The sequence below is a fragment of the Pelobates fuscus genome, chromosome 4 (assembly GCF_036172605.1).
Source record: "Pelobates fuscus isolate aPelFus1 chromosome 4, aPelFus1.pri, whole genome shotgun sequence".
NCBI classification, from domain to species: domain Eukaryota; kingdom Metazoa; phylum Chordata; class Amphibia; order Anura; family Pelobatidae; genus Pelobates; species Pelobates fuscus.
The window spans coordinates 346,137,301-346,149,900 of NC_086320.1; the positions used below are offsets into that span (position 1 = coordinate 346,137,301).

Consider the following 12,600-nt stretch of genomic DNA (forward strand, 5'->3'; position numbering starts at 1 on the left):
CCTATGCTAATCTCCCTCTAATTTATGTTTTAATCTTTCAAGTAAATCCATAACCCCTAACAGTAGTGTCCAGTCAAGCAGGAAGTCAGTGGGCACGGTAAAAGGGTGTGCCACTGATACAAATCACGTAACCTGCCAAAAGGGGCGAACATGCCCAAAAAGAGGACATGTCTGCCCAAAGAATTAGAAGGCCAGCCAGGCATGAATGCATGTCAGGCTGCCTGCCAATCATGCAGCTGGCCAACTAAGGGCATACTATGCAGACAGCACCCTGAGCTTGGCATAAATGCGTCTAATGATGCACTCGCTCAATGCTTTCTAAGGACTGTCCCCTAGCACTCGCTGGTCCACTTGTCCATGCCTCTAATGCCTCCAGAAATATAGCAAAATCTTACTGTATTCAAGCCTGAAGCTTTAACTCTGCATGCTGTTAGACTCAGAAAAACAAGCAGTCCACTGACATCATTAGAAGTGGTGACCTGATCCAATCACAGTGCTTCCCCATAGGATTGGCTGAGACTGACAAAGAGGCAGATCAGGGGCAGAGCCGCATGATTCAAACACAGCCCTGGCCAATCAGCATCTCCACATAGATATGAATTGAATCAATGAATCTCTATGAGGAAAGTTCAGTGTCTGCATGCAGAGGGAGGAGACACTGAATGTTTGGATGCATTTTAGGCAGCCATGACCCAGGAAGGATCTCTAACAGCCATCTAAGGAGTGGCCAGTGAAGTTATCACTAGGCTGTAATGTAAAGACTGCAAAAGACAGTGTTTACAGCAAAAAGCCTAATGATTCTACTCACCAGAACAAATTCAATAAGCTGTAGTTGTTCTGGTAACTATAGTGTCCAGTCCACACAAGTTTTGTTCCCATACATCCAGTTTCCATACTTAAGTAAGCATATGTGAAAAGTAGTTAGGGTTGCCACCATTCTTTGAAAAGCATACCAGCTTTACTAATTTGCATAATTAAATATGTATGGGTGACATCACATGATGTAAATCACAAGGAGTGACATAAGAGAAAATGCTGTAAAATCACCAAAAACCTACTTCGTTTGGTTCTGCTGTATAGATGGATTCCTACCAGTGCCCCCATGTCTCCCAGTGCCCTCATGACTCAGTGCCCCCATGTGTCGATTACTCCAGGTCTCAGTGTTCCTATGTATCAGTGTCTCAGTGCCCCATGTCTCCCAGTGTCCCATAGTGTCGTGTCCCCAGGTCTCCCAGTGACCCTATGTATCACAGTGTCCCTATGTATCACAGTGTCTCAATGCCCCATGTCTCCTTGTGTCCTCCAGTATTCCCATGTGTCTGTCCCCATGTCTCCCAGGGTCCCCATGTCACTATGACACTAGGAAGACGGGGAGACCTAGGGACACGGAGACACCAGTGACACTGGGAGACTAGGGGACACTGGCTAAGACACATGGGGACACTGGTAAAATAGGGGACACTTGAAGACATGGGGACACAGACACCAGGGACACAGTCACTAGAGACATTGGCTGGGGGACATGGGGACATTGAGACATGTGGGCACTGGGATACATGGGGACAGTGAGACACCAGGGCCACATACACTAGGGACATGGGGGGACATGGGGACATTGAGGCACTGGGAAACATGGAGGCACTAGGAGACATGGGGACACTGTGTCCCCATGTGTCTCTGTGTCCCCAAGTGTCTGTGTCATAATATCTCCCAATGTCCCTTAGTGTCTCAGTGTCCCCATGTCTCCTTGCAGCCTTTCCCCCCATCCCTCACTTCCTTGAGCTGTAGGCTGTCTCTGCAGGGTGGGAGTTGCTGTCTGGACTCTCTGTAGCTGCATCCCTGCAGATCAGTGAGCATAGATAGGCAGGGAGGGATATGCTGGAACTTCCTATCCCTGCCTGTCTCCACAAACTGGCCCTACTGGCCAGTGTTGGTATTGCATAGTAATCTCTTGTTTATACTGAGAAAAATACCAGCGTTTGTATTGCCAGTATCACTGCAATATTGGCACCAGCCAGGCAGCCGCAAATACTGGCTGTGTGTCAGGGTACCTGAGGTCTCTACCTCCGAGAGAGGTAGAGACTTAGACGTTTATCCATCCGGACGCCATGTTTCTCCTGTTCCTCGCGGTCGACCCGTTCACATAAACGCCGGCCGCGAGGGAGTTACTTCCTTATGTAGCATGGTGCCCGGAGACCGACGTCATGACGCCAATCCGGAACGACCTGTCACTCAATCCGTTGGAGACCAATCAGGACTCGTCGGAGGCGTGTCTATCCTCTCTAGCCAGGGTATTTAAACATACTTCGCTCTGTTGCTCATTGCCCTGTCGTGGTTCTAGCCTGTCTAGTCACACAGTGCTCTGGTGTTTTTCAGTTATCCTTTTGGTTACGACCCGGCTTGTTTGACTTTCTCTGTTTACCTCTGTTATCCTTGACCCGGCTTGTTACTCGCTTACCTGTCCTCTCGTTCCCTCGACCTCGGCTTGTCTCTGACCATTCTCTATACTCTCTGTACGTTAGTCCGGCCATTCTAAGGTCCGGTATACGTACCCTGTACCTGTTTGTACTTTGCGTGTTGGATCCCTGACCCGATCCTGACATTACGACAGGGCCAATGGATCCTGCAGGTACAAACAGTCAGGTTTGTCCCTCTGATTCCAGGTTTGATGCCATGGAACACAGAATGGACCAAATGGCCTTAGCACTACAGGCGTTATTATCTCGTGCTAAAAACCCACCAGAGGAGACGCGTACTACTCCAATTTCCTCTGTAAATTCAGGCCTAGAGGTAGCCACTGTAGGTGCCTCTTCCCGTATTACCCCACCAGTACGTTATGGTGGTTCACCGGAGAAGTGTCGTGGTTTTTTAAACCAGATCAGTATTCATTTTGAATTGCAACCTCGCTCCTATCCTACCGATAGGGCAAAGGTTGGATTTATTATCACCTTACTCATTGAGAAAGCTCTGAGATGGGCCAACCCATTATGGGAGAACGATAACCCGTTGGTATATAATTATAATGCCTTTGTAGCTGCCTTTAGAAGAACTTTTGACACGCCTGGTAGGAAGGTCAATGCAGCCAGATTACTGTTGCGCCTGAGACAGGAGAATCGAACACTTGTGGATTATGCACTAGAGTTACGGTCTCTGGCGGCAGAAGTCAAGTGGAATGAGCAGGCTTATATAGATGTATTTTTGAACGGGTTATCAGATGTTATCCTTGACGAAGTTGCTACTAGGGAGCTGCCTGAGAATTTAGAGGACTTAATTTTGTTCATTTCTCGCATTGATGAGCGTTTAAGAGAGAGACAGAACACTCGAGAGAGGAATCTTAGACCTACCTTTAAGTTAGCACCCGCATTTCAAAGTCCTGATTCCAATACCTCACTGTTTCCTGAACCTATGCAGATAGGCAATACTCGCCTTTCAGAGGAGGAGAAACAGTACAGGAGAAGGGAGGGATTATGTATGTATTGTGGAGTCAGAGGTCACTTGCGCCTGAATTGTCCTATTCGCTCGGGAAACGCCCGCACCTAAGTTTCTCTAGAGGACAGGCCTTGGGTGTTTCTATTTTGTCCTCTACTCATGATTATAAGAATCACAGGTTGCTGTTACCAGTTTCTTTAACGTGGGAGAAGGGAGTGCTAAAGACCATGGCCTTGATAGATTCCGGTGCTGCTGAGAATTTTATCGACCAAGCCTTTGCTACTAAACACACTATCCCATCCCAGTTAAGAAAGATACCTTTGGCCGTTGAGGCCATAGATGGTAGACCGCTACTCGAGCCTGTTATCTCGCGTGAGACTATACCTATTAACTTAACTGTTGGTATCTTACACGAGGAGAACTTATCACTTATGCTCATTTCGTCTCCTTCTGTTCCCATAGTTCTGGGGTACCCATGGTTAAGGAGACATAATCCTATTATCGATTGGGAGTTAGGGGAAATACTCTCATGGGGTCAGGGTTGTCAGGAGAGGTGTTTACGCAGGGTATCCCCATTGGCTGTAATTAACACACCAGACAGTTCTACCCAGTCTAAGGGGATACAGATACCTCCTCTATACCTGGATTTAAAAGCAGTGTTCGACAAGAAGAATGCTGATACGCTACCCCCACACAGGACATTTGATTGTAAAATTAATCTATTGCCTGGTACCATGCCGCCCAGGGGTCATGTATACCCTCTATCCACTAAAGAGAATGCTGTTTTAGAGAAGTATATTCAGGAGAATTTAGACAAGGGATTCATTAGGAGATCTTCCTCTCCTGCCGGGGCTGGATTTTTTTTTGTTAAAAAAAAGGATGGTTCACTCAGACCTTGCATCGAAATGCCTATCCTATTCCCCTGATTACCGAGCTCTTTGACCGGCTAAAGGATTCTAAAATTTTCACCAAGTTGGATCTCAGAGGGGCATATAACTTGATGAGAATTCAGCAAGGCCACGAGTGGAAGACAGCGTTTAATACCCGCTATGGTCATTATGAGTACACGGTCATGCCCTTTGGTCTTTGCAACGCACCTGCAGTTTTTCAAGATTTGATTAACGAAGTTCTTAGGGAATTCCAACATGATTGTGTTATTGTCTACCTGGATGACATACTCATACACTCTAGAGAGATTGAGACTCACCATAGACAAGTCAGAAAGGTGTTACACAAACTTCTGCAACACGGTTTATACTGTAAGTTGGAGAAATGCAGTTTTGACCAGACCCAGATAGACTTTCTGGGATACGTGATTTCTGGGGAGGGCTTTAAGATGGATCCTGACAAACTCCAGTCTATTCTAGATTGGCCATTGCCTAAGGGACTCAAGGCTATTCAGAGGTTTATTGGGTTCTCCAATTATTATAGGCGCTTCATTAAGGGTTACTCGTCTATTATTGCGCCCATTACCAATATGACCAAACAGGGGGCGGATACTAAGACGTGGTCTACTGAAGCTCTCGTTGCTTTCAAGAATCTCAAAGAACTTTTTGCCTCTGCTCCAATTTTAGTCCATCCTGATACGACTTTGCCGTTTCTACTCGATGTCGATGCCTCTGAGACAGGAGTAGGTGCGGTTCTGTCACAAAGGTTAGGGGTGGATAAACCACTACACCCGTGTGGTTTTTTTTCCAAGAAACTTTCTGGGCCTGAGAGCAGATATGACATCGGAGACAGGGAACTGTTAGCGGTCATTAAAGCCTTAAAGGAGTGGAGACATTTATTGGAGGGGACCTTACACCCTATTACTATTTTGACGGACCACAAAAACTTGTCCTATATTGGGGAGGCCAAGCGTCTGTCTTCTAGGCAAGCGCGTTGGTCCTTATTCCTGACTCACTTCAATTATGTGCTGACTTACAGACCTGGTTCTAAGAACTCTAAAGCCGATGCTTTATCTCGCCAATATGAACCTTCTACTATACCGGAAACGGTTCTTTCTTCTATAGTTCCGAAATGCAATATTGTTGCTAATACTAATCTCAGGATTCACTCCCCGTTACTGGCCAAGATCATTAAGCTGCAACATCTAGCACCTAAACAGACTCCTGCGGGTCGACATTTCGTTCCTCCTGCTCTTCAACTGGAACTGTTGCAGTGTCTCCATAACAGCAAGATGGCGGGACATCCTGGTATTCGCAAAACATTTGCTTTGATCTCCAAAGACTTCTGGTGGCCTGCTTTACGTAAAGATACTAAAGATTTCATCGCTGCTTGTGAGGTTTGTACTAAAACCAAACAACCCCATACACTCCCTTGTGGATTCCTGCATCCCTTAGAGGTTCCAGAGAAACCATGGTCCTGTTTGGCCATGGACTTTATTGTCGATCTACCTATCTCTAAAAAACAGACTGTTATTCTCACCGTGGTTGACAGATTCACTAAGATGGCTCACTTCATTCCTCTGCCTAAACTACCGTCTTCTCCCGAATTGGCAGAGATATTCGCTAGGGAGATTTTTCGTCTACATGGGATACCCTCCCAAATTGTATCTGACAGAGGTTCTCAATTTATTTCCCGATTTTGGAGGGCCTTCTGTTCACAACTAGGTATCAAGTTGAACTTTTCTTCTGCCTATCATCCTCAGTCTAACGGAGCTGCTGAACGTACCAACCAGAAAATTGAACAATATTTATTTTTGTTTCCGAACACCAGGACGATTGGGTCGGTTTGATTCCTTGGGCGGAGTTTGCACACAACAATCTCGTCTGCGATTCTACTCATTCAAGCCCCTTCTTCATGAATTATGGCTTTCATCCGTCTATTCTTCCTTCGGCTTCTTCGGCTTCTCCTTCCCAGGGGGTGCCGCCGGTTGATGTTCATGTGGCCAATTTGAGGAAGTTGTGGGACCAAACTCGACAAATCCTTATGCACAACTCTATGCTGGTTAAGAAACACGCTGATAAACGTAGAAGGGTGGCTCCGGTCTTTGTTCCAGGTGATAGGGTATGGCTGAGCACAAGGAACATCCGTTTAAAAGTGCCCTCCATGAAGTTCGCTCCCCGTTATATTGGTCCTTACAGGGTACTGACTCGAATCAATCCAGTTGCGTACCGTCTAGCTCTTCCTACTACCTTACGCATCCCTAACTCGTTTCATGTTTCATTGCTGAAACCACTTATATGCAACAGATTTTCCTCCACAACAGCCCCTCCTCGCTCTGTTCAGGTGGAGGGTCAGGAGGAGTATGAGGTTAACTCTATTATTGATTCTCGAATCTCACGGGGGAAGGTTCAATATCTGGTCGATTGGAAGGGTTATGGTCCTGAAGAGAGGAGTTGGGTACCTCAAGAGGATGTTCATGCTCCTCGTCTCCGCAGGGCGTATCACTCCCGCTTCCCATCTCGTCCCGGTTCCTTCCGCCCGGTGGGCGTATCTGAGAGGGGGGGTACTGTCAGGGTACCTGAGGTCTCTACCTCCGAGAGAGGTAGAGACTTAGACGTTTATCCGTCCGGACGCCATGTTTCTCCTGTTCCTCGCGGTCGACCCGTTCACATAAACGCCGGCCGCGAGGGAGTTACTTCCTTATGTAGCATGGTGCCCGGAGACCGACGTCATGACGCCAATCCGGAACGACCTGTCACTCAATCCGTTGGAGACCAATCAGGACTCGTCGGAGGCGTGTCTATCCTCTCTAGCCAGGGTATTTAAACATACTTCGCTCTGTTGCTCATTGCCCTGTCGTGGTTCTAGCCTGTCTAGTCACACAGTGCTCTGGTGTTTTTCAGTTATCCTTTTGGTTACGACCCGGCTTGTTTGACTTTCTCTGTTTACCTCTGTTATCCTTGACCCGGCTTGTTACTCGCTTACCTGTCCTCTCGTTCCCTCGACCTCGGCTTGTCTCTGACCATTCTCTATACTCTCTGTACGTTAGTCCGGCCATTCTAAGGTCCGGTATACGTACCCTGTACCTGTTTGTACTTTGCGTGTTGGATCCCTGACCCGATCCTGACACTGTGCCAATAAAATAAAAGCCAGGTGGAATCCCTAAGAGTAGTGTGTGGGGGAAAAAATAAAAAATAATATATATATATATATATATATTTTTTTTTTTTATTATTTTTTTTTTAATCAATGGGCCTATTCCATGGGCCTGGGCCTAGAGCTGCAGCTCCATCAGCCCCTATGATAATCCGGCCTCTCAAGGTGTGGTTGAGAGGGATATTATACACAATCCATAGGACCCTAGGCAGGTTGTTCATCTACCCTCCACCCTCTTCTTTCATCACATAGGGATGGTGAATGGAGCCAGGAAAATTCATGATTCTGGGTGCCTGTCTCATGCCTGGGCCCCAGACAGCTGCGTAAGGGGGCCTTATGGTTAATCCTACTTTGATTATATAGTGCTGGGAATCCAATTAGTATGGTGCTCCTAGCTACAAGTCACATATTATTATTGCAAGGAAAGCATCACTTTCTCAAAACTAAAAAATTGCACACTTTTAAAAAATCTGGCCAAAATGGCACACACAATTTAGTAATAGAACTATTTATATAGTTAATACAATGTTAAACAAAAATTTGCATACCAGTCAAACCAATAACACTTTTCCAACAAAAATTTCTGTGAGAAAAGCAAGTCGTATGGCTTGACTGGTGTGCAGAGTTTTGTTTAACAATGTATTAACTATCCACAGACCTCAGGTAGAAGGGGTTTTCAATCACAATCTTTCCCCCACTATAACCTTTTTTGTTTTTTGCTTCCCTATGTATGTGTATATATATATATATATATATATATATATATATATTCATTTTACATCCAATCACATGCATAAGAAACGTCACACAGGGATAGGGATGTATATGGACCCATCGAGGTCTGTAGCAGTTGGTAACATTATTTATTTGGGTGTAATGGTATACAGCGCAGCTTGCTGTAAGTGTATGCCATGCCAGGTTAGAAGGGGGATCATGGCATGGAAGGAGTATGAGAAGGGGTGAGCTTGCTTTCGAGAAGTTAAAGGTGGCAAGGTTGGGGGATTATGGTAACTAGGGATGTTTTCTATTGTGCACAAAGAAGTCCTTGGAACAAATTGTGATTGCATGATGCATGGTGACCCATGCAGCATATTTCAAAACCTCATATTTGATGTTTTGTTTTCTGACTGCCTCTGCAGCCACCAACACATCTCATCATTCACACTTATCACATGGAGCTCTCCCTCTGCCTGATCATGTCGGTTGCATAATCGGACAGTCAATAACATGCTTGGAAACCCCACCAGGTTTTTCATTATCCACAATCTCATTCTGATTACTCAGAATCCCTGAGTTGCTCTCCAACATACAGTAAGTGAATCAGCAGCAAGCTAAGAATATTTCTGAACTAGAAATGTTCTCTCAGGAGAAGTAAGATAAAATTTGCCAAAGCAAGAATTGGAAGACTGTGGCTACAAGAAGTGTTTTGAGTTTCTTCCACAAGTGATGTTACTAAGTATTGACTGAGTTCCCAAACCACAGCTCCCAACTGTTTTGCTTTTGTGGGACAGTCGAGATCTCGGGGCTCTGTCGCACCATTCTGATTTAGTTCTCTGATGTTCTGTATCTAGGGAAACAGTCCCCTGACAGCACAGCATGATGCACTCGTTCTGGGCAGTGGGCAGTATGACCATGCAGAGAGTACTTCAGCGACATTCTCTACATGGTCCTGTAGGTTGGGAGCCGACCAGGAGGCTGTCTGTAAGCCTGGCATTTTTGACACCAGCTACAGTGTTCAGTCAAGTCAACTTCCTGGACAGGCCCAGGCAACCGGACCGAGTTGGCCAAGCAGGCTTTATGTGGCAGACCTAATAATAGAAAGCTGAAGCAATCATGTCGGTCCCTTAGTAACAGTGCAATAAGTATAAATATAACTATATATATATATATATATATATATATATATATATATATATTTTTTTTTACATATATATATATATATACTTATTTTTGCTATTTACATTTTTATTCATTTTAATTCTTGTAGATTAGCTTTGTTTTCTTTTCTTTTTTGTCTTATACAGTTGCAGAATATTGTGATTTTGAACACAAAAACACATGTCAGTGGTTCCAACCAGCAATAGCGTTTTTTTTCAATGACGCCATATTTCAATGGGAAATCGGTCAAGGAAACACTATCCATCCAGGAGAAGAAACCCACCGACCTCTGAGGGACCACACTTTGTAAGTTCATTTTTCATTCATTCTGGTTCAGTGATCATAAGCATTCCAATTACATGTAAGCAAATAACATAATTGCCCTAAATTTGCATTGTCTGCCATAAAATTAGCTTTGTTTATATTTTTGTTTTATTTTCCCCACCTCCCTAAAACTATAATGGAAACTCTTGCACAATGGTGAAAATAGTATTACATAAATTACTGATAAGTATCTTACTGTCTACCAGTTTACAAATTAAAATGACAAGTTGAAGACTTTTTTACAAAGTGTTAAATACTCCACTTCCTCAATTCTTTTAAACGTGCACTTTAGCAGTACATATTGTATTTAAACACAAGTAAATTAAACATTTTCAAGAGTAAAATTAATTTATAATGAATGTTTTTTTTTTGTTTTTCTAACTCTGGCAAAATTAAAAGGTGAGTCTTCTCAGCTACTTAACTTTGAATATACCCATAATACTCCTTTTTCCTACTTATAACAAATGTGTTTTTCTGTGTGGAACAAATTTAAAGGAACACTATAGTCACCTGAACAACTTTAGCTTAATGAAGCAGTTTTGGTGGTTTTGGTGTATAAAACATGCCCCTGCAGCCTCACTGCTCAATCCTCTGCCATTTAGGAGTTAAATCCCTTTGTTTATGAATCCTAGTCACACCTCCCTGCATGTGACTTGCACAGCCTTCCATAAACACTTCCTGTTAAGAGAGCCCTATTTAGGTTTTCTTTACTGCAAGTTCTGTTTAATTAAGATGTTCTTATCCCCTGCTGTGCTAATAGCTTGCTAGACCCTGCAATAGCCTCCTGTATGTGATTAAAGTTCAATTTAGAGATTGAGATACAATTATTTAAGGTAAATTTAATCTGCTTGAAAGTGAAACCAGTTTTTTTTTTCCATGCAGGCTCTGTTAATCATAGCCAGGGGAGGTGTGGCTGGGGCTGCATAAACAGAAACAAAGTGATTTAACTCCTAAATGACAGTGAATTGAGCAGTGAAATTGCAGGGGAATGATCTATACACTAAAACTGCTTTATTTAGCTAAAGTAATTTAGGTGACCATAGTGTTCCTTTAAGAAATTAATCAGCAATCAAACAGGCAATCCTTATAGCAGCATTTAACAGATGAAAATAATAACGCAATTGAGAAAGAAAGAAAATAGTTTTACCTTTTAACTTTTTTCATATTCGCGTGCAAGAGTTGTTTTCATCTTCAGTTTTTGTCCCAACAGCTAAATATGCAAATAATATACAGGTGCAGGCAGATAGTACCAATCTGATTTATAAGCCAAAGCTCTAATATAATTCCTTCTCAGAGCTATGAAGCAATCACTGAAATTAGCTGTGGCAGTTTAGTCATAAACTAACCTTTAAATAACTTTTTTTCTCATCCTCCTGACTATGCTTTCTTTAGGGATATGATACAAGAGAAGGGGTTATAACAAAGGAGAAAAAAAATATTTGTTTAAAACATATAATTTTACAGGAATTGCGTTCAACGTCTCACCACAGGTCCACAACCCCTTAGGTCTGAATCAGATTGATCATAACTTTTGACACCTTTTTATTTCATGTCCACGGCTATTTAAATAAAAATAAGGACAAGAAAAGTATTTTTTTTTTTTTAAAGGGAAACTATAGTGCCAGGAAAACCAAGTTGTTAAATACCCCTTCTGTCACTTACCTCAGTCAAGCGGCGATGTCCCTCGATGCTGGCTCAGGTTCACCTTCGCTCCTCGGCTGACGTCGGTGGGGGAGACCTAATGCGCATGCGTGCCAATGGCCGCATTACGATTATATAATGCTTTCCTATGAGGTTTTGGGTGATGCTGTATGTTTCTATGCATAGCATGAGGACGTCCAGCGTCAGTTAGGTGATCATAAGTCGCCTACCGGCTGGAAGTACCTCTAGTTAAAGACATGAGGCAGCGCACCTAGACCAATTAAATGAGCAGAAGTGGTCTGGGTGCCTATAGTGTCTCTTTAACCCATTATACTACATACTTCACACGTCATTTCAGACAGAAGGATAGAATTCCGTTGGGCTTAATATGAAGTCACCATGACTTCAATGACCTGGACGAAGCCGAATATTCCCACTTTTTAAGATGCTGTACTTACTGGACATTTGAACTATAGACAGACACATAAAACAAGAAACAACAATACTGAAATAATAAAAACTTTTATTAAGCGATAATCATAAAATAGAGATTACATTGGACATACAGGGAATGCACCAGATCTTGGAAACGCGTTTTGTGTTCTACAACATTTTCTCATTTTCACCAAGAACAATAAAAACCCCCCTTCCTTATATAGCGGGGTAAATGAAAGATGTCTCAGCACCTGGGAGATTGCGCATTGTTAACAACTCAAGAATCCTAGGAGCCAATATCACAAAACATAGGAGAAAAGGAAAAAAATCCCCTAAACATTGTAATTTACACCCAGATAATGATGTAAACACATATACTGAAGCAAATAAATGAAATAAATAAAATAAAAAAACAAAGCTGGACAAAGACAATGCAAGTACTAAAACACATAATTCAGCAGTGGACGTTTATATCGAAACAACAAACTATTGCTCAATAATATGAATAAAGGTAAAAATCAATATTGAACAGGTAATCCAGTAGCTTAAAATTATCCTCTTCATCGTAAATCATTATTCATTAATATTCACCTTGAACTTACAGTGGCAATATATTAACAAACTATCACACTATTGAAAAGTTTTTGAAGGAACAGGAAATGAACAGAATTTTTGTGCACACCGCTTGCTATTGTTTGTTGGAAGACACGTAAAAACAATACTCATATGCGTGTATTAAAAATGATGTAGAATAAATTAAATGTCTATTATAAATTCAGTTATAAAATGACAATTCTCAGTTATTTGAGGGTTTTATCCAGTCAGTGACCCAATATGGCTCTTTCATTA

General features: G+C 42.8%; 1 protein-coding gene across 1 annotated transcript in view; it reads left to right on the plus strand.

The window, feature by feature from the left end:
* MALRD1 (MAM and LDL receptor class A domain containing 1) overlaps positions 1–12,600 on the plus strand; it is a 293,099-nt gene that overhangs the window by 113,879 nt on the left and 166,620 nt on the right. The window contains exon 17 of the mRNA XM_063453142.1: positions 9,498–9,657. Coding sequence (XP_063309212.1) covers positions 9,498–9,657 — 160 coding nt within the window. The remainder of the gene's footprint in view (positions 1–9,497; positions 9,658–12,600) is intronic.